The 20,742-nt window shown below is 35.5% G+C and overlaps 1 protein-coding gene across 4 annotated transcripts in view; it reads right to left on the reverse strand.

Annotated features, from left to right (window-relative positions):
• Nucleotides 1–20,742, reverse strand: part of MYO16 (myosin XVI) — a 361,587-nt gene that overhangs the window by 203,973 nt on the left and 136,872 nt on the right. For all 4 annotated transcript variants that reach the window (XM_017828978.1, XM_017828980.1, XM_017828979.1 and 1 more), the window contains exon 5: nucleotides 6,459–6,567. In XM_017828978.1, coding sequence (XP_017684467.1) covers nucleotides 6,459–6,567 — 109 coding nt within the window. The remainder of the gene's footprint in view (nucleotides 1–6,458; nucleotides 6,568–20,742) is intronic.

Raw genomic sequence — 20,742 nt, forward strand, 5'->3', positions numbered from 1 at the left:
TCTCTTCTTAACATTTATGAAAACAAAAATATTTTGTGTAATTTACTTTAATAGACTGGCACAATCTCAAGGTTTAATATTGAAGTATTCATTTTTGGATATCCATTGCATATTTATTATTTTATTTTGAATATGAATATGAGAACAAAGAAGCAAAACAAGTATATCACTGTCTCTGCTTACTTGTGACATGTATCATGTCTGAAATGAGATCTTCACATATGGTATTTCAATACTATGGATTTCTCTGCAAGGTCTTAATGTGTTATGGTTAATTTTTTTTGTGAAAGAGCAGTAAAAGCAGGCTAATCAACACATACCACGGAGGCAGGAGCTGAGAGTGAACACAGGGCAGGCAGAGCACAGTCCCTCTATGCAAACAAGAAAATTGAGAAGGTCTGGTGTTGGGAACCAAGGCCAATAGCATTCCTGTGAATGTCTGAAAAGCCTCTAACAACAAATCCAGATAAATCAGTTGAAGCAAGGAGTCAACTCAGTGGTTCAGGGTTGGGGTCAGCAAGGGCACTGGACTACCATGGCTGGACGCTGGACACTGGACTACCTCAAGCAAGAACCTGAGCCTAAACATGGCTGCAGAGACAAAGGATGGGTGAAAGATCATGACAATACTTCTCCCAAGCTCTGCCTCACAACTTAGCTCTTTTCTCAGCCAGTGGCTCCCAGGTTATATGGCTGTACCACATCACAGCTGGTTTTGAGCACAGGCAGCCAAGTGCCAGGGAGAAAGGCTGGGGGACACATCGCAGGGCCTGTGGTGCACTGCAAGCACTGACATTTTTTTCCAACTTGATAAAGGTTATAATTTCAGGAATTCTATACAAAAATGATTATCCATTTCTTATGGTAACAGAATTAGATTATTCCTTGATAAGTTGGTTGAAAGGATACTAAAAGGGCATCCCCAGCTTCTGATGTTCTTCACAATCTTCTTTCAAATCTTTGCAAAGCCTATTAGTCAAGGAGATGCCTGTTTTCCTTCTAGCATCAGTTAGTAGATCATAAACTACTAGCTATAACTTCAAATGTTAATTCCAGTGCCAAAAGTCTGCATGGTAGATTTAAAGGTTTTCCCTTTGATAGAAACATATGGGTAACATGCTGGAAGCACAAAAATATTAAGAGGAATCTAAGACTTCAAAGTCAGTTCCCCAAGAACTAGAAAAAAAACTAAGGTAGCTTATTCATGCTTATATTAGAAAACATAAAGGCCAAAGGAAGATGTCAACTATGGCATTTTCTACTACAACTATAACGTGTCAGCTGTGTGCTTCATTTTTTAGACTTGAAGGGACCTACTGAATCATCTCATTTGGTTCCCTGTTCTCACTGGCAACACCAACACCTATCAATTAATACAGAAAATAGATTTCTTTGTGTGTGATAATCTTATCGGTAGGTGGTTCCCAATCAACAAGAATCAAAGTGAAAAAACTTTGAACCACCCTGAGGCTGTTTGGTTTTCATTGCGTGTTTTTCTATCCACAAACAGAAACTACTGCAACCTACTGCATCAATATTGTTAAAAGAAAATTTGTAAGCATAAATCAAGATCATGTTGCATATGGTTCTAAAATATCAAATATATCAGGGGATTTGGTTTTAGCTGAAGCTTGCTGATCTTTAGTGCTAACAATCTGTATGTGTTAGCATTTTGGTCAGTTCTTACTGCAGTGTATTAGTGATATTTCCTTAATGTCTGTGAAATAGCTTTAAATATTAAAATCTAGAGCACTATTTTTCTGAAACTATGTTGATTTATATCAACTGCTTTTCTTGACTGCTCTGAAGAAACTATATTATTTTTTTCCCCTTGTTGGATTACTAGATTCTGTAGTGCAACCTCAATGTTAAAACACTTTGGTATACATATTCTGAACATTTTTTTTAATTAATAGCAATCAAAACTGATGAAAAATACACATAACTGGGATTTTCATTTTGATCTTATTCTCACAAGAAGTGCCAGTGTGTTGAGAAACACACAACTGTATCTTCCAGGTGTTGGCAGTTGTGGGGCTGTTGGGATGCCTTCTGTGGAAGAGCCAGGGGCTGTCCCGTGAGGACCACAGACAGTTTTAGTCAGCTCTAGCAGGCTCACTGCAGGACACAGCTGAGCCGGTCAGCCACATGACCCATGGCAAAGCAGACAGATATTCCTGAAGGAACTGCATACCTGTGAAAAACCCACACCGGAGCAGAGGAAAAGTGTGAAGAAGACTTCCATGACTGCCATGTAGTGACTCCAGCTGTTTCTTACTACCTGAACCTATTCTAATCAACAATTTTCACCAAGTTGAGTCTGTTTTGCATGTGACAGTAACTGGTAAGTAATCTCACTGTCTTTATCTCAAACAACAAGCTTTCTCATCCTGTTTTTTCCCCCTGACTTTCTCAGGAAGGGAATGAGTGAGCAGCTAAATAGGTGTTTGGCTTTCAGTGCAACCACACCGGATTTTATGAATAATTTCAAGTTACTGTACATTTTAAATAAAAATTAATTTTTGGTGGGTCTTCCTATCACATGTTAGCTTAATATATAATGTCAGTTTTACAGTAAATTTTTCCTTAATCCTTTGCCCATTAATTTTCTGAATCAGCTTTTCCTACACGTTATTTCCCTTATGTTGTTACTTAACTGTCAGCTTCAGGGAAATTCTCCTTATTTTAGTAATTTACAAGTTGGCTATTTCTGGGTAATGTTAAACACTGTCTTCAGTGTAGGATTCCATACTAACACTTAGCTTCTTTTTTTTTTTTTTTCACTCTACCTACTGCTTCAAGGCAGAAAAATAAATTTATTCCTTCTATTTTGCAGCTGAAGAATAAAGCTTAATCCACTTGCCAGCAAGAATTTAACAAACCATGGTCTATTTTTGTGAAATCTGCACAATATTTGAACTGATTTAAACCATACAAAACTACCTAAATAGATAGGACTTGCACATGATTTTGGCTCTATGTACAGTTTTCTGAGACACCTGGATATGATCCCTTTAATATTCTGATCCAGTATTCATACACCTCGGAATACCAAAATAGATTTTGCTGAAGTGTATGAAATTTCTATTACCATGAAGGGTCAATAAGCTTTAACCACCTATTCTAAATTAGAAAGTGAATTGTTAAACACAAAAAGAATATTTTGTAGAAAAGCAATGCCCATTTTTTGTTATGTGTCATAGTAGAAAAAAGAAATACCTTCTATACCTTTGGGTAGATACGTTATTTACACATAGTCATTCTTAGAAAACTAAAATCACAACAGATGATTTTCTTTTGCTTTTGTAAGAATCAGCTACTGCATAAACTCTCACTATACAACACTCAAGAAAGACATTAATTCACAAATAGTCTTTTCTCAGATTAAATAACATGGCTGATGTTCTTCGAATGCACAGTTACTCCTGAAAGCTGGAGCCTGAGATCTTGGAGGACAAAAGAGAACACCTCTTTTTTGGAAATGAATTATGGTGAATGCGTCACCTCCTGTGACTTGGCAAATACAGAACCAAGAAACATCTGCCAATCATTTGTAGTTTATAGCTGAGTTATGCAATTCACTATACAACTAAATAGCAAGAAAGGAAGTAAACAAAAACATTGCATTCCTCAAAGTATTACGTATTTAAAACAGTCTAATGGAAAAGGAGGGAATATAAGGATCATATGCCATGATCAGAGTTTCACTGACACATTTTTACAGTAGAACATTCTGCCTCTAAAAGAGAGAACACACTAACAGTCATTTGAAGTTCAATATTTTTTACATGTCGTTAATAAATCAAAAGCTTTGCCGTAAAACATAAAGATGCTACTTGTTAAAATTAAGGTTATGGAATGCGCCTGGTGGACTTTCTTGATGATTCCAATAATCAACCAGGTTCAGAATAAAACAGGAAAAATAACGAAAAATCACCTTTTCATTTCACCTCTGGAGGGAGACACTTCCTGGAAGTAAACAATGAAAGGATAAGAAGCTAGAGGTGTAAGTGGTAACAAAGAAAATTCCAACTGAAAGTATAAATATATATATATATATATATATAATGGCCAGTCTTCGCGAGCGAAGATTTGGGAAAGGTCATTAACCCTTCGAGCCTGCGCAGTGGATTTTTTTTAGGTGAGACACAGCTTGCGCTGAACTGAGCCCACCCTTTAATCCTGAGGTTCATCTGCCAGGGCCAAGCAAACTTGGACAGTGGCAGTGAGGTCCCCAGGACGTAGGTTTGTTTAGAGTGACCTTCTCTTAGATGGATTGCCTTACAAGGCTGACGAGCTCCATCTACCCGGGGGGCTGGGAATCGAACCCGGGTCGCAGCGGTGAGAGTCCTGCACCCTAACCACTGGATTATTATTATTACAACTGAAAGTAAAATGAAAAGAAATTACATGAAGATGGATTAGCACTGGAATGGGAGCCCAGATAGACACTAGAATCTCCAATCCAACATGGCTCTCAGTAACCTGGTCTACTCTCAGGTGGCCTTGCCTCGGCAGATATCGAAGAGTCATGACTTTCTTTCCATAGCAAAACAAGTACACCAGTAACATGCAAAACCAATAACATCTTGGCACAGAACAAATTCCACAGCTTTTACCAGTGTTTTCCTTGTGGCTGGTCAAACGAATAACCCTTCCACTCTCCAGAGGCAGAACATTTCCTAGCACTCCACTAATGGTGATAGGAATTTAGACACCAAAGTTAGAGTAAAGGCACCTAAATACAGACTTGTAAATTTAAATAGCGTAAAAATCATCCTACATAGCAGGCTTCTATGTCTCAGTTAGGTGTTCTGGGCTCCTTTTATAGCACTTGGAAAGAAGCATGAAGTTCAGATGACCCCTTACAGATACCTACCTTCGAAGCATCTCTTTTGCTCTAAGAAGGGTTTGGTATAGAGTGACTACCAGACACTTGATTTAGATAAATCAACCCAAATAAAATTCTAAAGCTCATAAGCCCACTAGGCTTCTGAGTGCCTGCTGGTCTGATGGTTACCTTGGGCTTAGCTAGTAGTTAGTAGAGGTAGATCTCACCTTCATAATGTTTAAGTTTTTTAATTTGGAAGGTTCCTACGTTCACAGAATCATTGTTTACTGATGAACAGTGTCTCTCCTATCTACTGGAAAAGAGGTATCAGTGATACCTAAAGAATCAAAAAAAATCCACTGTTCCATGCAAGTTCCTTCAGTGTAAACACTTTGCCAAGAAACTAGCCAATCTTTTTTTTTTCTTTTTTCCCAAATCTATTTTATTTTGCAAACAAACAAATAGAGAGACAAACCAAGATAAGAGGAAACATTTTCTGATAGATCTGCATTAATAACTGCAAGTAAGCAGACTACCTCTTGTAGGCTACAGGCTTGTTGCATGCTACATGTTAAATACCACGAGCCCAAGTATTCAGAGCATTATGACTCCAAATATCTGCATTTTTCAAAGCAATAAAGTTAATAGCTGTCTTGCCATTAGGAAAATCCAAAACCAGAGTTCCTGAGCTGCAAAGACATTGCCAAGCACAGAGGAAGAAAAATTATAAAACAGACCTACGCAACACACTAGATGTGCTATGGACTAACAGTATAGAACCTGATAATGAGTGTGATTTCCTTGACAGTGTAAGTTGACTTCTATTTTAAGTGTTCATTAACAGAATATAATTTAACTTAGTTTATGCTGAAAAAGATTTCTTACAGGGAGGCGATGCTGAAATCACACATTTTTACATTACAGTTCATTATTTCTGCTTAATGCCTTTTCCTCAGAGTTAAGATGAGCCACATACAATGTTAAGACAACCTATTATAGTCAAAAGCAATGCTAGAAATCTCACTTCAGAACTCTTATCTAAGTTTTGAACTGATGAGCAAAAAAACCCATTTTTTTCAACACAGGTCCTGTCATCTATAACATATTAAGCATAATTCATAATAGAAATCTACCTACAGTATTTTCATAATTAAAAAAAAAACACCAAAACCAACACTGATATTTTTGAATAAGTGATAAAGCATCATATGCATTTCCATTCAAACAGTTGGCAGAGATTTATTTATTTAGCAGTCACTTGAAAAAATATACTCTGAGACATACATAACTCACATGTGAAATGAAATACAAATGTGAAACCTGGTCCTCGAATTGTTAAATTAATTGTTTTAAAAGCTTCTGCATTGTTGCAGTTTTTTCTGCCTTGAATTTACATTCTAGTATCTCCATATGAAAGGACAAAAGCAGATTTGACAATGGCAACTGGCATTAACCTTTGTTAGTTTTTCCAATCTAAACACACTGAAAACTTTTGTGACTCCAAATCATCTTCCTGCCCTTCATCTCTGAAGTCATACAGTTCAATTTGCTTTGGTGTGACTTACATTAAATCAATGTACTTCCTTATCATTTTTATGACATTCCAAAAGCTGAAGAGCTGACTTACCATTTTCTTCCAAGTACATCAGAAGGATGCTGCTAGATTCAGTCCCTTCTACAGCATAATCAAGTGCAATATTTCCATTAACATCTTGCAGAAGCACATTTGCTCCAGCCTACAGACAAGAATTAAAAGCATTTTAGGATTTTGTAGTGAGATCTCAAAACACAACTGGGGTTCTTACACATTCCCATTCAAAAACACTTCAAAGCTGGGGATCTTAGACAGCAGGTTGATTATAACCTTAAACAAAACCAAACACACAAAAAGGCAAAGACAAAATAAAGGACTCTTGAATGTCAAAAAGCTGGTTTTGTTTGAGACAGCTGACACTGTTGCCACACTAGCTGTCCAGTCTGCCTTTGCTACACAGATGTCTGAGCTGCTCATCAGCGAGTTTTAGAACCACCACCATTTGCAACAGTATTTTTAAATAAACTGTCACAGATTACAGTCAAAAGCACTACACAGTAACCAGCAGCAGATCAAAAGCTGACTGACAAGCAGCACAGACACCCCTGCAGTAGGGATGGGTAGACAGTTGGTATGGGTAACCTCGTCAGCTGGCCCGACCTCTTATGGCCTCATCCATCAATCCAACCTCAAAGAGAACCATCCATTGCCAAATAAAATTGCCATTTGTCACTAACTGGAGACAATGAAAGTGAGTTTGATGATTTCAGCTGAAATTTCAGGCTGAAATTTCTTTAAGTTTAATTCAAAATTCAATATAAAGGACAGACAACTAAGAGGAACCACTGAGGGATGGGGTGGGTAGGAGGAAGAGATTCATGAAAAGCTTGAAAAGAAATCACCAGCATGATAAGAAAACTTGTATTTTCTATATTAAATATTGTTAATGTAGGAATTTGCTCTATGAAGGGGAATCTTTTTACCTTTTTTTTTTTTTAATAAGAAAGCTCTCATACTTGAAAATTCATTAATGTCCGGTGGACATAAAAGTTTACTAGTGTTACATCACTAGAAGTTACAAGACCAGTTAAATGTCATTTATCTTCCTCAAGAGGTCATAATATTAATTAAAGTGTCCTCTCTATTGCTTTTAACTGCAAGGAATTATGAAATAGGATTGACCTCAGGTAAATTTAATAACTTTTCTTAACAGCTTGTATGATAAAGAATTCAGCTAATATAGATGAGAAGTACCAAGGACAGTCTCTCTTAAAACCACAGCAGCAGCAGTCAACTGTAATATGAAATTATTAATAGAATGTATGACTGCTTCTTTCAGGAGCTTTCTCTGCAAGTATTATATCAAAAAAACCCTCAGAACAGGCTCCTCACTCCTGCATTCTGAGCTCCTGGCTCAGAGTGAAATATGACAAGAAACACTAGCAAATTCATGTAGGCCTTATGTCATCAAATTTAAGGTATAGTCTGAGATGATTTCCTGAGTTTGCATCATAGTGACAAGGTGACAGAGAGGCATCAAAAATTACTCACCTTAGCTGTTTCAAACACCTCAGATATCCTACTAGACCATATTCTATGCAGCAAAATAATCTATCCTGCTACAAAACACACTACATTCTTATAGTTTTCTCTTGTTGACTGTAAGGGAAGCCTAGACAGCAAATTGAAATTATATGTATATCTTCTGAATTGCTAAACGAGATTAGATGAGAGGATTTGACCCTCATGCTTAGTGAAAACGAATGAAAGGAGACTTGCAAGTGTAAAATCTTACATTCATTATAGTGCTATGAAAAAAAATTTCTACTTTCCTGTCCTGCCAGATAAAATCAAAAAATTATAAAAAAAAAGCAAATAAGTGGTGGATTTGAAGATCACAGGATCTTTGAAGGATGTTTTAACTACTTATTGCACTTGCTCCACTACTAGGAAGTATGATTTTTGTTTGTTTTGTTTTCTATTCACTGATCCATGAGAGTTTGCTGGCGACGGTAGAATTACGGAAGAAACACAATTTCATATCTAACTGATTTGCAGATAATAAAAACCCCACAAAATCTTGCAGGTATCTATTCTTTCTGGTATATAGATAATCCCCAGGCAATGCTAGAAGAGCATTTTCTTCTTTGTTGAGTTAAGAAACCGAATGACTTTTGACATATCAAATTCAGGAAAAAATGGGATAATTATCTTGGTCAGTAGCACACTTTTAACTCGTCTCTAAGATGTAATATCAATGAAAGAAGAACTTAATGTGGAATTACTCAGCTCCAAGTAATTTTTATTGGGTACTTCTATATTAATTCCTTTCTTAAGAAATGTTCACAATGATCCCAAACAGAAGGTCAAGTTTGGTGAAAGTTGCAGAAGAAGAAGTAGGAGGAGGAGGTCTCAGAATTTAGGTGAAGATGCAATTCTGGATAATGATGCACATCTAATGTCGTATCTTGCTTGAAAAAGACATATTTTGTGGTTTTTAATAATATGCATTTTTAGTATAGTGTATCATCCCTGCCTCACAGCTCTGTGAGCTTACTGAGGGTGTGCTCTGTCTCTCTGTCCAGCTCATCAATGAAGATCTTGAACAGGATTGGACCCACTATTAACCAGTGAGGTACATAACTAGTGTGGAACATGTGGCAGGTAGCAAATATCACAGATACTACACCTTTAGTTTAAATTCAGATGCTCAGAACTGTGTTAATGAACTTGAGTGCTATTGTTACATATATGACCTCTTAGGCCAGACAATAAGAACTCTACATATAATTAGAGATGGAATTCAAATTATCGGAATATAGTCCTACTTTGTTCTTAGGTTTCTGTTTATAGCTCTTGAAGAAAATGTGAGGAAAACTGTTCCCAGGGTGCTGATATTAGTTTCCAAATTTACATGCATGCCTTGTTTATATTCTAAATGCTATGACATATTTATTCCATTTCAATACAGCTCACTTGAATTCTGCATGCAGTGCTCAATATATGTGAAAAGTTACTGGCTTACTTATTCTCAACACATCCTCATTCTCAAGTAATTTCTCAATAAAAATGATAAATATATTGCAAAACTTTATCCAATATATCTCATATATATAAAAAATATTTTTGAGAAAAATATTTCTCTGCAATGATAAATTGCTTCTATTTTAGAAAGACTGCAGAAGGAAGGGCTTTAAATACATTATTTTAAAATGTTCCTAAAGACACCTAGTTCAATACACAGAATGCAAAATGCAACTGGACTGCATGCTGTGCCATGCAGAACAACGTCGATATGTAGATACAGCATAAGAGATTGAACTCTAGTGATCAATAATAATTGAGTGGACAGTATCCGATTTGCAAAGTATTCCCATGTGATCAGAAATCTGAGCCTGCTGCCAAAGAGAAAATACCTTTGGCTAGTGAAAGGAGAAAATATTTCCTTTCTAGTTCCAGAAATGATGATTCAAAATACTTCAATTTATCTCAGAATCACTTTAGTGTGCAATTTTTAATCCCATTTTAATTTTCCTACTTACTTATTTGTAGAATCTCTGACAAGTTTTCATTTCAGAAAACCAGAGTAGAATAGCTAAAGACCACATGTATGCAAAAGTGGCAACTCTAAAGACTAGGTAAAGGGCTCAGGAGCAATATATAGCATGAGGTAGGTTAAAGGTGCACAGTTTCACAGTACTGATTTACGTGCATTTCCACATTTTTTGCCAACACGATGCAGTTTGAGTCGACTTTCCATTCAGTGGAAGAGAGATGAACAACTACAGATTCACTGTAGAGTACACGATACAATGTACGTTCCCACTATAACTTATCGCATGATCATATCTTTGTACAGCTAAACTTGTAGCTAATTTAGAATAGTACAGAGATGATCACAGCTTTTGCACAGCAGGATACAGTAAGACTGAACTCTTCCTTCCAAAATAATACTCCAGAAGATGGGGAAAGAACCAAACAGCTTCTGAAGTCTAAGCACTACTGGAAATTTTGATTTGCAAGAACTTACAAAAACTTGCAACTTCATCACATGTGAACAGACTGTGAGCACAGCCAGAGTCCTCTACCACACTCTGTCCCTATACAAGCTGCCCCTTGCCACTTGGCGCAAACATCAAAGTATAAAGACAGTCGCAAACTCTTAGGACTATGTTGCTGTAGCTAAATCCAGTGGATCAGTGTCCAAGTTCCCACTGGTAAGATAAGAGTTCAGTTTAGTTCATAGTCTACATTTACAAAGCCTAATTAGTGATACTATTAACTCACAAGCAAACAATTTATTTTTAATTTTCTCCATCAAACTTCTTTTTAGGAATTAATTAAATTCTAAAAATCAATTTAACATCCACAGGGGCAAACCTTTCATTGAATGTTTAATTTTTTAAAAGGTCTTAAAACTTCCTTCTGTGCTATTTATTATCTGGTTAATAATCCTTGCTACCGTTTCTTATTTCCAGTGTTTCTTACACTTCGTAGGATTCCCAAATGGGAAATATATCTACTTACCACTATCAGAAAAAAAAGGACAGAGAAATCTCCATTCTGAGGAATGTCCTTATTTACAGATCTAAAATAATTTATTTTCTTTTGTCTCTCTGAAATCCACAATATTTTGTGTATTAGCAGTCTAACTTCATCAGGATAGGTGAAAACCATATGAAGAACTGTGGGTTTAGACCTTCTCCAGTCATCTCCAACCATCTCCTATATTCAGGGACAGAGTTCTAACCACTAAGTTGTATGTCCAGAAACATAACACTATCACAACAGTATGGATTGCAGTATAATCCTATTTAGGCATTCTTAGAGGACTCCTAACTTAATAAGGTTCCCCAAGCACTTGGGAAGGATCTGGGCACTTCTCCGCCTAGGTACCACCTCTAACTTAGCTCCCCAGCTAGGATGTTACAGCTTTTGCATCTAGTGAACTTTGTGGTCAGATGGGTTACCTGGTTCAACTGCTTTCTGAATCAGAGTCCGCATCGATCCACTTTAGGTGAAAGACAGGAAGATTCCTGAAAGTCTGACTATGATTCGTTGAAATTCAAGCTTAAAATCCTGTCTTGTGTTGCATGCCTTAAATTATTCTTTCAAACTTGTGTACCATGAAGGTTATTTAAATACTTGAAACAACTAAGTAATTTAGCTTTACTTATATAGTAGAAAGTCACAGATGTGTTATATTTTTCAATACAGAAGTGATGACCCAGCACGTGCCTCTGCCACTGAGGATTACCACCACTGGTTTCATGAGGCTTTATGAAGGGGATCAGAAATACCCTGAGGAATATGTGTGGATAAAAAAAAAAAAAAAAAAAAAAGGAGAGAGGCAGAAAGAAATATTAATATACCTGGAACAGGCCTCTGCACAGTTCTTACTATGGTTCAATTGTTCCACAGTATGCTAGCTGTGTGCAGTTTGTGCAGTCACCTATCAACCCCACAACAAAACCTGACTTTTTTAAATGTATTTATATTAGTAATCTATTTTTATTCAATTCCACGTACTCCATATGCATATAAATCTATACATTTATATGCATGCAAATGTAGAAACATTTACATAGCATTCTCTCTTCTATGTTCATCACTTTCCTGCAGGGAAAGGCTACCATTTTTTTCACTAACAGTTTGAACAATTCACTTTTTCTCATTTTGTAAAAATATAACCACGATTTACAAACTGATCCTTTTTATAATATGGCATTAACCATGGAAGTAGAACAAGACTAAATGTAGTTCTTCAGAAAACATTTGTGGCATTTCACTTTCTTTGACATGAGTAGTTAAGTTTTTCCCCCTTTATTGATCTACTTCTTCACATTAATTCCATTAAAAGATTTTACTCATTGAAGGATATCCAAGGTTTACATACACCCATCTGCATGTTCTCATGTATACTAAAGTAACAGTGCAAATGGTACATCCTTCCAAAAGTCCTTAGTACGCTATCAGTTAAAAAGAAAGCAACAGTTATCAGGACATAATGCTCTATTTTTTTTGAGAACAAGGAAACGTATATGAAATCACACACACTTGTGGGTTCCATGGTGCCATGTGATCTTGTTCTCCAACCTCAGTGGCTTGCATAAATTCTCATCCAAGATAGCAAATTCCACAAATCTAGCTCGCTCCTCTTTATGGCTCCTATTAGGCTTGTTAATAAAGTGAAAGGAGTAAAGTTGCTCTACACATTATTGTGGTTTAGGTCATTAGCACTGTATCTCACTTTTTACAAATTCACAGTGCAAAGCAGATGAGGAACAGTTCTCAAGGCAAGGCTCAAAAAAAAAAAAAGTCAAAGACTTCTCCACATTGGGAAACCACAGATAATGAAATAAAAGATTAAGTGAGATTGAGCAGCTGCTCTCAGTTCAAAAACATGTTTTCCTTTCAACTCATTTCAAAAACAGATTTTCTGTAGGCAGGAGATTATTTCACAGAAATAACAATTTAGCTACTAGAAGAGTTGGGGAAAAATGAGCTAAAAGTGCTAAAAAGCAATTATAATTATAGATCTTGTGTTGACAGTTCCCCTACCTGCTATCATAATCCGGATTTACCTGCTTAGTAAGAAGAAAACTGAGAGACATAAACTGAGTTATCTCTTTTGTGTTCTCTTTATGACTATAGAACAATCTAGAAACTATTTTACTAAATCTAGATATTGTCTTGGAATGCTGATTATAGCATTAGTACTTTCATTTTAATTTTTTTGCAAATAATCTTTAAGGAAGCCCCTTTCCCATGATACCACAGATGTTTGAAAGATAGATAATGAATTTCTATCAGCTCCAGAGTAAAGAAAAGATACCTGTTCCAGAACAAAAAGTCAATAGAAGTCCATGAAAAAGGCTGATTCAGGACTAGAAGTCTAAAATGCAGGGTACCTCTTTCTAAATATTTGCTTTTACTCCTCCTCCCCAAGGTCTTAACAGAGAATGGAAGAGGGACCCTAAATGTGCACAAGCCATCTATAAAGATATGTAAGTTCCAGCATAGTCCATGGCAAACAGTAGTCACCTCGAAGCTGCTGTATCTTCAGTTTTGCCTTTAATGAACCTGAATGTAGCTCGTCATAAGAAAAGGAAAAAAAGAGAACATACTCCCTTTATGGAAGACAGGAGTGGGTCTGATAGAAAATCATTCACCAAATAGGGATGTCTGCTACACAGCTAAGGCTAGTGGCCTCATTCCTTTCATATATCTTGAAGAAAAACATGTATGCTGAAATTTCATCTATACAAAAGCAATTTTTCACAACCCCATTCTTCATCCTTTTTAGGGCAATTTCCATCAATGCAGTCTGAAGAGAACACACCTGATATTTTATTAAATGGGAATTTCAGTAACCCCAGACTGATGACTTGAGCTATGTTTTACAAATAATAAATTATTATTTGTAAAATATGTTTTACAAATAATAAACTATAACTTCTCTCAGGCAGTTAAGTTACTTGCAGTTAGTTAAGTTCCACATCAAAACACCACCATCTCTCGACCATAATGCATAACAGACCTAGGCATTACTTTTCCAAAATAATAGGTTTTTCCTCAATAAGTTCTTATTAATTGAAACCTGAACTATTAAAAGTATTGCAGAAATGCAAACAGCAGTCTCACTATGTAGGAGTTTCCAAACAGAAAACATTTTCTTCCTTTCTTCCCAGAGTGTCTTTTACCAAAATAATCTGAACAAGAACCCAAACTCCATACACATACATACAGTTTAGAAGTAAAATCTGTGGATCACAAATCAAAGTAAGAACTGGAAAGGTTTAACTGCATCTATCATACTTCTGATTTGATCCTTGCATACCTTACACAGGTTTGTGTAGCAACAGAGAAAATGCAGGGAACAAATCCTTCTGCTCAGCTGATTTCCCTCACAGTGGATCATCATCTTAAGGTGCATTCATGAAAACAAATTCTCCCCTAATACAAACAGAAAAACCTCTCACTTCCTTTCAGATGGACTTGCAGAGAGCACAGCTCTGTAAACTGGGCTGGCCCAATGCAGCATTTAGAGGACTCCTTCCATAACCTTGAGTCAATAGTTACCTGCAGCAGGAGTTTCCACCTCTCACACAGGAAATACACTGATGATTATCTTTCTGCAATATTTGTTCTATTTCAGGGCTTTAAACTCTGTAAGAGTTGCTACCGTCTATGAGCTCATGCCTGTCACATTACCAAAAGTATTCTTTCACAAGGAGCAGGAACTGTCTGCCATCTGGATGAGCTTAACTTGTGATATAAGTAAAGGTTTGAATTCATTTTCGGCATGCCTGCTCCCACATCATAAAAACACAAACATAAAGCTCAATCCCTTATGTCTGTGACAACACGGCCTACAGAATCAAAGCTGAATTTAGTGCCTTATAAGTGCCCTCCAGGCACATAAAATACAACAAAAAGGATAGAACACATATCTCCAATAAAACTCCACTTTAAAAGAAATCAGGAGATAATACAGTGCTGAAAATTTTATGCCAATACCCTTACATAATTGTTAAAATAGATGCATTTGTATTAATACAGACTTATGTTATACTATTATTACTTACTTTTTTCCCTAATAGATATATGCTAAACCAGTCAAGGAACCATCAAACAAATGCAACTGGAAATTCACTTATCCTTGTGTAAGTAAAATATTTCATCTGCTGTGTGGATACAAGTTCTTTGATTCATGGTACTTGTGGGTTGCAAAAATGGACACCAAAATCTGAATATGAAACTTTACTCCTCATCAAAACAGACTTTCTTGTTACAGACTAGAAATTAGGATTTATGGATACATGCCAGTGTGCATAAACATCATAGTGTTCAAAAAATCCCAGGCACGTGTCTCAGTGACACGCTAGTTAAGAAAGGATAAAAAAATGTGCCAATACAGTGTCTGTTTATAAAAACCATCATATAGTTGTATACACATAAGATCACCAATGCCTACAAAAATCCCCAATTGTATTTGAAAATGTACTTCTAGGTTGTTAAATTACTGCACACAAATAATAAAAACAGTACTTTAAAATCATCAAAGTTCCACAACCATTTTGACAATCATTTAATTCATGAATAAGGCATTTTTTTCCCTTAAACTAATAGAATGTAGGCAATGTCAGTTCACAGAAAAGATTTTCAGTACAGTTAAAAAAAAAGAAAGGCTGTCACGGCACATATTACAGATTGCTTGACAGGCATAGTCTGTTTGACTAATGTATTCAGAAGATAAAAGAATTAGCACTGATGACTGAAAACTAAAGACCAACATTTTCCCATCTGTTTGTGCACCATGGGGACTTAATTCCACCCATCAGCTGGAAGGAATAGAAAAGGCAAAGAAAATCCCACTCAGTTCCAGTACTGAACACTTCTGATAACACTGCAGAAGTACAGTATGTTTTCAAAAACATCTTTCAAAGTAAAATACAACTAAGCATACAGTCAGGAAATAAAAAGGTAAAATCTAGCCAGAAGTTATCAAATAAAAAAATAATGTACACTTCTCAAGTTACCACTATTTTCACGTCCCAGCACTACAACATTCATGAGGACTGGGGAACATTCTATTAATTCTAAATGCATACAAATTTGTACTTGGATCTTAATCAGCTGGCAAGTCGTCTGTCATGGTGGTTCTTCATATTCTGAATCCTAGCACACATCACCAAGGTTTCTCAGAATTTAAGGTCTTAATTTCTAAGCTAAATATTGTCTATTTTCCTTGACTTGGCTTTGCCTCAAGGAATTATTCTTATTTTCTCTCTTCTTCCCCATACATATCTGAAAACACTCAGAATAATCCAGCTAGTTTGACTAGAAATTGGAAGAACACAATAATCACTTTTATTATATCCATTTCTGTTTCTTTACTTCCATACTTCATTCTGAATTTTTCCAACAGCTTCAAGTGATCATTCTTAACATAATCTAAATCTGTAGCTCAAATGCATAACCAAATTTTGCCATACAATTTGAAACTAATTGCTTCAGCCTCAATGTGTCTTCTTCATATGTACTCACTGCTGTTTCTAAATCTGTGAAGAAAAAGGCCATAAGAATATTTTCTTTCCTTTCTCTCACAGATGAGACATTTTAGCTTAGCCACAGTGGTTGGGCAAATGAATCTATAGCTTCTGGTGTGACACTGACTTCTATCAACAAGCTTGGATCATGTGTAGAACAGATTCAAGTTTAGTTCCAGGGATCCCACATAGGAGAGATCCCAATTGGGTTTAAACATCCAATTCTCCAGTCTCTGCACACAAGCTTTATTCAAACAGAAACTAGAGGAACCAATCTTACTCTCAAGATATGCACTTGTCTTAATGTAAATCAATATTTCATTATTCTACCTGCCAAAAATTTGCATTGCATTAAAAAAAAAGCAGCGTTACATTAAAGAGCAGCTAATGAAGAATTAAATACCTGTGATTTTCATCTCCAAAGTCATACATGACAAAAAAGAAAACAATAAGCATGTTTCTTTCTTACTTTCCTCCTTTATGAAGGTACCTTAGTTCAAAATACCTGTTGCATAGTTTTAGTGAGGGCTTCTCAGAAAATACACAGAAAGATGAAGCATTAGGGTATCAGGAGGGCTCTAAGAGCATGAAGACACTCCTTTTAGCTTAATATGCAAATAAAAATTAATCAATTGGAATAACTGTATGAATTGCATGTACATGTTTGAATACAAAAAAATAAGATATACTTTTAACTTTTTTAATCAAACCATTTTATTTGAAAGCAAGAAAAAATTAGAAGAAATTTCAGAATATTCTTTTTTGCTGAAATTTTGTATTTATATTGAAAGTTGAGGTAGACTAAAGGGACAATAAGGAAATTATAGCAAAATCTAGTTGCATGTTATATATCACAAAGAAAAGTTCTCTTCGCCTAGAACAGAATCCCATTCTATTTTTAAGACTGCAGCAAAAATGCAAAAGATCAGAATGAGGTCAACAAAAAGGGTGGTTGAAGTACAGAAGGATGGGTATTTGACTTGATATTGCCAGCTCTCACATTATTTGGCAAGAAAAGGGAATTAAAAGGGAAACTTCAAAGAGCATTGATGACTAAAGACTAAAATTTCCCCATCTGCTTCTGCACATGGGACTTGCAAACTTCCCATCAGTAGCAGAGCTTATGGAAAAAAATGAAATTATTCGAGCACTGAATGCCTCTGATAACAGAGGAGCACATTTTCTTTTCACTTTTATTTTAATTGTAATCATTAAAAATTATGACAGGCACACAGAAAAATGATCATTCCCTGTCCTATAATACTGCAACAAAAGGTCACTTTTTGAAATTATTGCCTTTAATTTTTAGAACAAATAGAAGGAAATTCTCCTTCACACAGCAGGGAGTGAGCCTTTGGAATTGTCTGTCAAAAACTCTTTTAATCTGACACCACAGTTAGAGTTAACAGTTACTTCATAACCATTAAACAAGCTTGTAATTACATGAGGTTAAACAAATCTCATTTCAGGAGTTAAAAAGAACACTCCCTGGGGTTAGTAAGAACTGTCATTTTTGTAATACTGGACAAGCATCCTCTGATTATCCACTAGAGTGCTGCTAAGTACAAATAGACAGCGAGTATTAACTTTTACTAATATGTTTCCTACTAAGTTCTATGTGTTTGCCTGTATATATACACACATGCATATATAGGGGGAAGTAGCAGTAATACATACATATGCATATACATACACTCCAAACAAAACTGCTGGAGAAAGTTCTGCCTGCTAGCTTCACTTAAAAGAGTTTCCACCCACTGACCCATCACAGTTGAAGGCAGAACAAACAAAACAAGCACATGGAACAGCCACAAATAAAGGAAGCTGATTTTGATGGCTCAGTAACAATTGAAAGTTGTTTTTCAGAGCTCGTAGCTTAGGTTCAATATAAATAACATAAATGGTGGAAAATCTAACTAGAGGCAAAACTGAAGGACCTGTTTAACATGATGATCTTCTCCTTACTCCCCCATGTATGGGAAGCTAGTCTTATCTTCCTGTCTATGCACACTGTCATAAATCCAAGTCTGTATTTATTCAACTTGGAAAATACAAATACTGAATACAGATGCTGAATGTTTTGATTTTCATTCTCCAGTCCATCTTGAGATTATATACACACACACAAATATACATATACATATATATGTATGTGTGTGTAAATTAAATATGCTTCAAATAGCACATGTAAATAAATATCACTACTTTAGGTATGACATCAGATATTAGTGTTTTACTAATGCAGAGAAAAAGTCAGAGCCTATCTTAATGTATGTACACATACAGTAAAAAAAAACAACCCCAAAAGTCTGTACAACATGCCTCTGGTATAAAAAGCAAGATATTAAACAGTACATAAAAAACAACAGCTGTGTACAATGTATAGGTTCTGCAAAGATAAATACATCATGCAAGGAACTAAGAGTACAGAACTGCCATTTCAACTCATTTAATTTGCATTTTTATTACGAGACAGATTCATTGTGCTGATTGATAACATCAACATATTCCCAACTGTACAGGGAAGGGACTGTACAGCAGCTTAATCTGCACTCAGGGTGATGCTGTCTTGCTGGTTAGTAATTAAATCTAGATACTCTACAAACAAGTCATTGTGTGAAATACCAAATCTATTTAGGAAGTTTAGTATGAAGTCATCTTAATACAAAACTGGCTTCTCAGAACAGCAATGTATAATTAGATAACTCACATGAGCAGATAACCCTATTATTTTCCTCTGCTTGGGTAACAAATGAAGTGCAGTAGACATCAAAATCTGCCAGCCATAGGAAGTAGTAACCCGCTTTGTGACTGTAGCAAGTTACTCCCTAATATAACTGTGGGGGAAATACACATTCCATGCCAAATTTTGTCATTGTTTCTATGAAAAAAATACATACACTTCCTAGCAATAAAACTATAACCACAGCTGACATTTATGTATTAACCAAACATAAGACTCCAGATTTATCTGCACAAATTGCCCACAATGGATTAACACATATATTGGAAAAGTGACAAAATTTTATACAAAATTGAAACAAATACTTTAAAGATGTAATGGTATGACATCGATCAAGGATTTATCTATGTTTTATCAGAAAAATTTGTTACTCATGTTCATAAAATGTAATCTTAGCAGTCAATGAAGAATAGGTACCTATTATCTTCCTATCACCTTGCCCAAAAACATTTGTCCACAGTCATTCCCTTACCATTCTCTAGTTTTCATTCCAAAAAATAAATTTTCCCAACTTCTTTCTTCCCAATAAATCCAAATCAGTAATTTTGCAGTATTCATTTTAATTCAACAATTACTTCCCATTTTTTAACATTTGGGGAAAATATTTACTGTGTTTAAAAAATTTGCAATATATCATAGTTTCTAATGGGAATCATTTGAAATTAAGGCAAGTCTGATTTGATAAACTTTGATTTCAGATAGCTGAAGATGCAGCTGTTATTTAGAAATAATATAAAAGGCTAGTTTTCTCCTTTACTTTCATAAGCCAGCTTTTATACACTTTCCAACATCTTTTTAGCTTTCTGTCCTTGCAGATAGCAATCACATCTTGCTCAATCTCATTATCGAAACAAAAATCAAAAAAAACTACATACAACTTTTCACTGTTTTCCAGTTCATGGCTTTAACTTCTCCACTTCATTATGCATCCCCATCTCATTATCTTACATTGTTCTACACTGGATTGCATTATCTATTTTTTCCACACATAGTCTATACCAATTATTCTAGATTTGCAAAGTCAATGCTTTTTCTCCACCTTTCCTGTTTTAACTAAAAAGTCTTCAAAAACATGTGCAAATATGAGTCTTTTAATGACCTTCATGTCACCCCATTTATTACATCCACTAACTCCGCACTGTTATAATTTATCTAAACCATCTGCTTTCAATATGTAAGCCAGTTTTTCCTGCAGCAGTTTTCTTTTCAATGACTTTACACATCAATCTTTATGGTGGCATACCAAGATAAGTTGCCCTTGAACTTTTGATAAATTATATCAGTGTTGTATTTTCCCCTACTAGTTCACTCAGAAATTCAAGAATTCATGGAGATTCATCTGATGGTTCTTTTTTCACAGTTTCATGCTCCCATGCCCTTCTAAATTATGCATTATAAACTATGCCATAGTGATATTGCATTCCAATATTTCTGAAATGAAAACACATAAAAATCCACGTAAGACTGAGAGTGGAGGGTCTTCATCCGAGTGACTTGGGTTTGGGGTTTTTTTAAAGTATTATGGAACAGCTCTTATCCAAATAAATTACACAGTATCAACTTAACTGAAAAAATATCTTTC

The sequence above is a fragment of the Lepidothrix coronata genome, unplaced genomic scaffold, assembly GCF_001604755.1.
Source record: "Lepidothrix coronata isolate B3197 unplaced genomic scaffold, Lepidothrix_coronata-1.0 Scaffold155, whole genome shotgun sequence".
NCBI classification, from domain to species: Eukaryota; Metazoa; Chordata; class Aves; order Passeriformes; family Pipridae; genus Lepidothrix; species Lepidothrix coronata.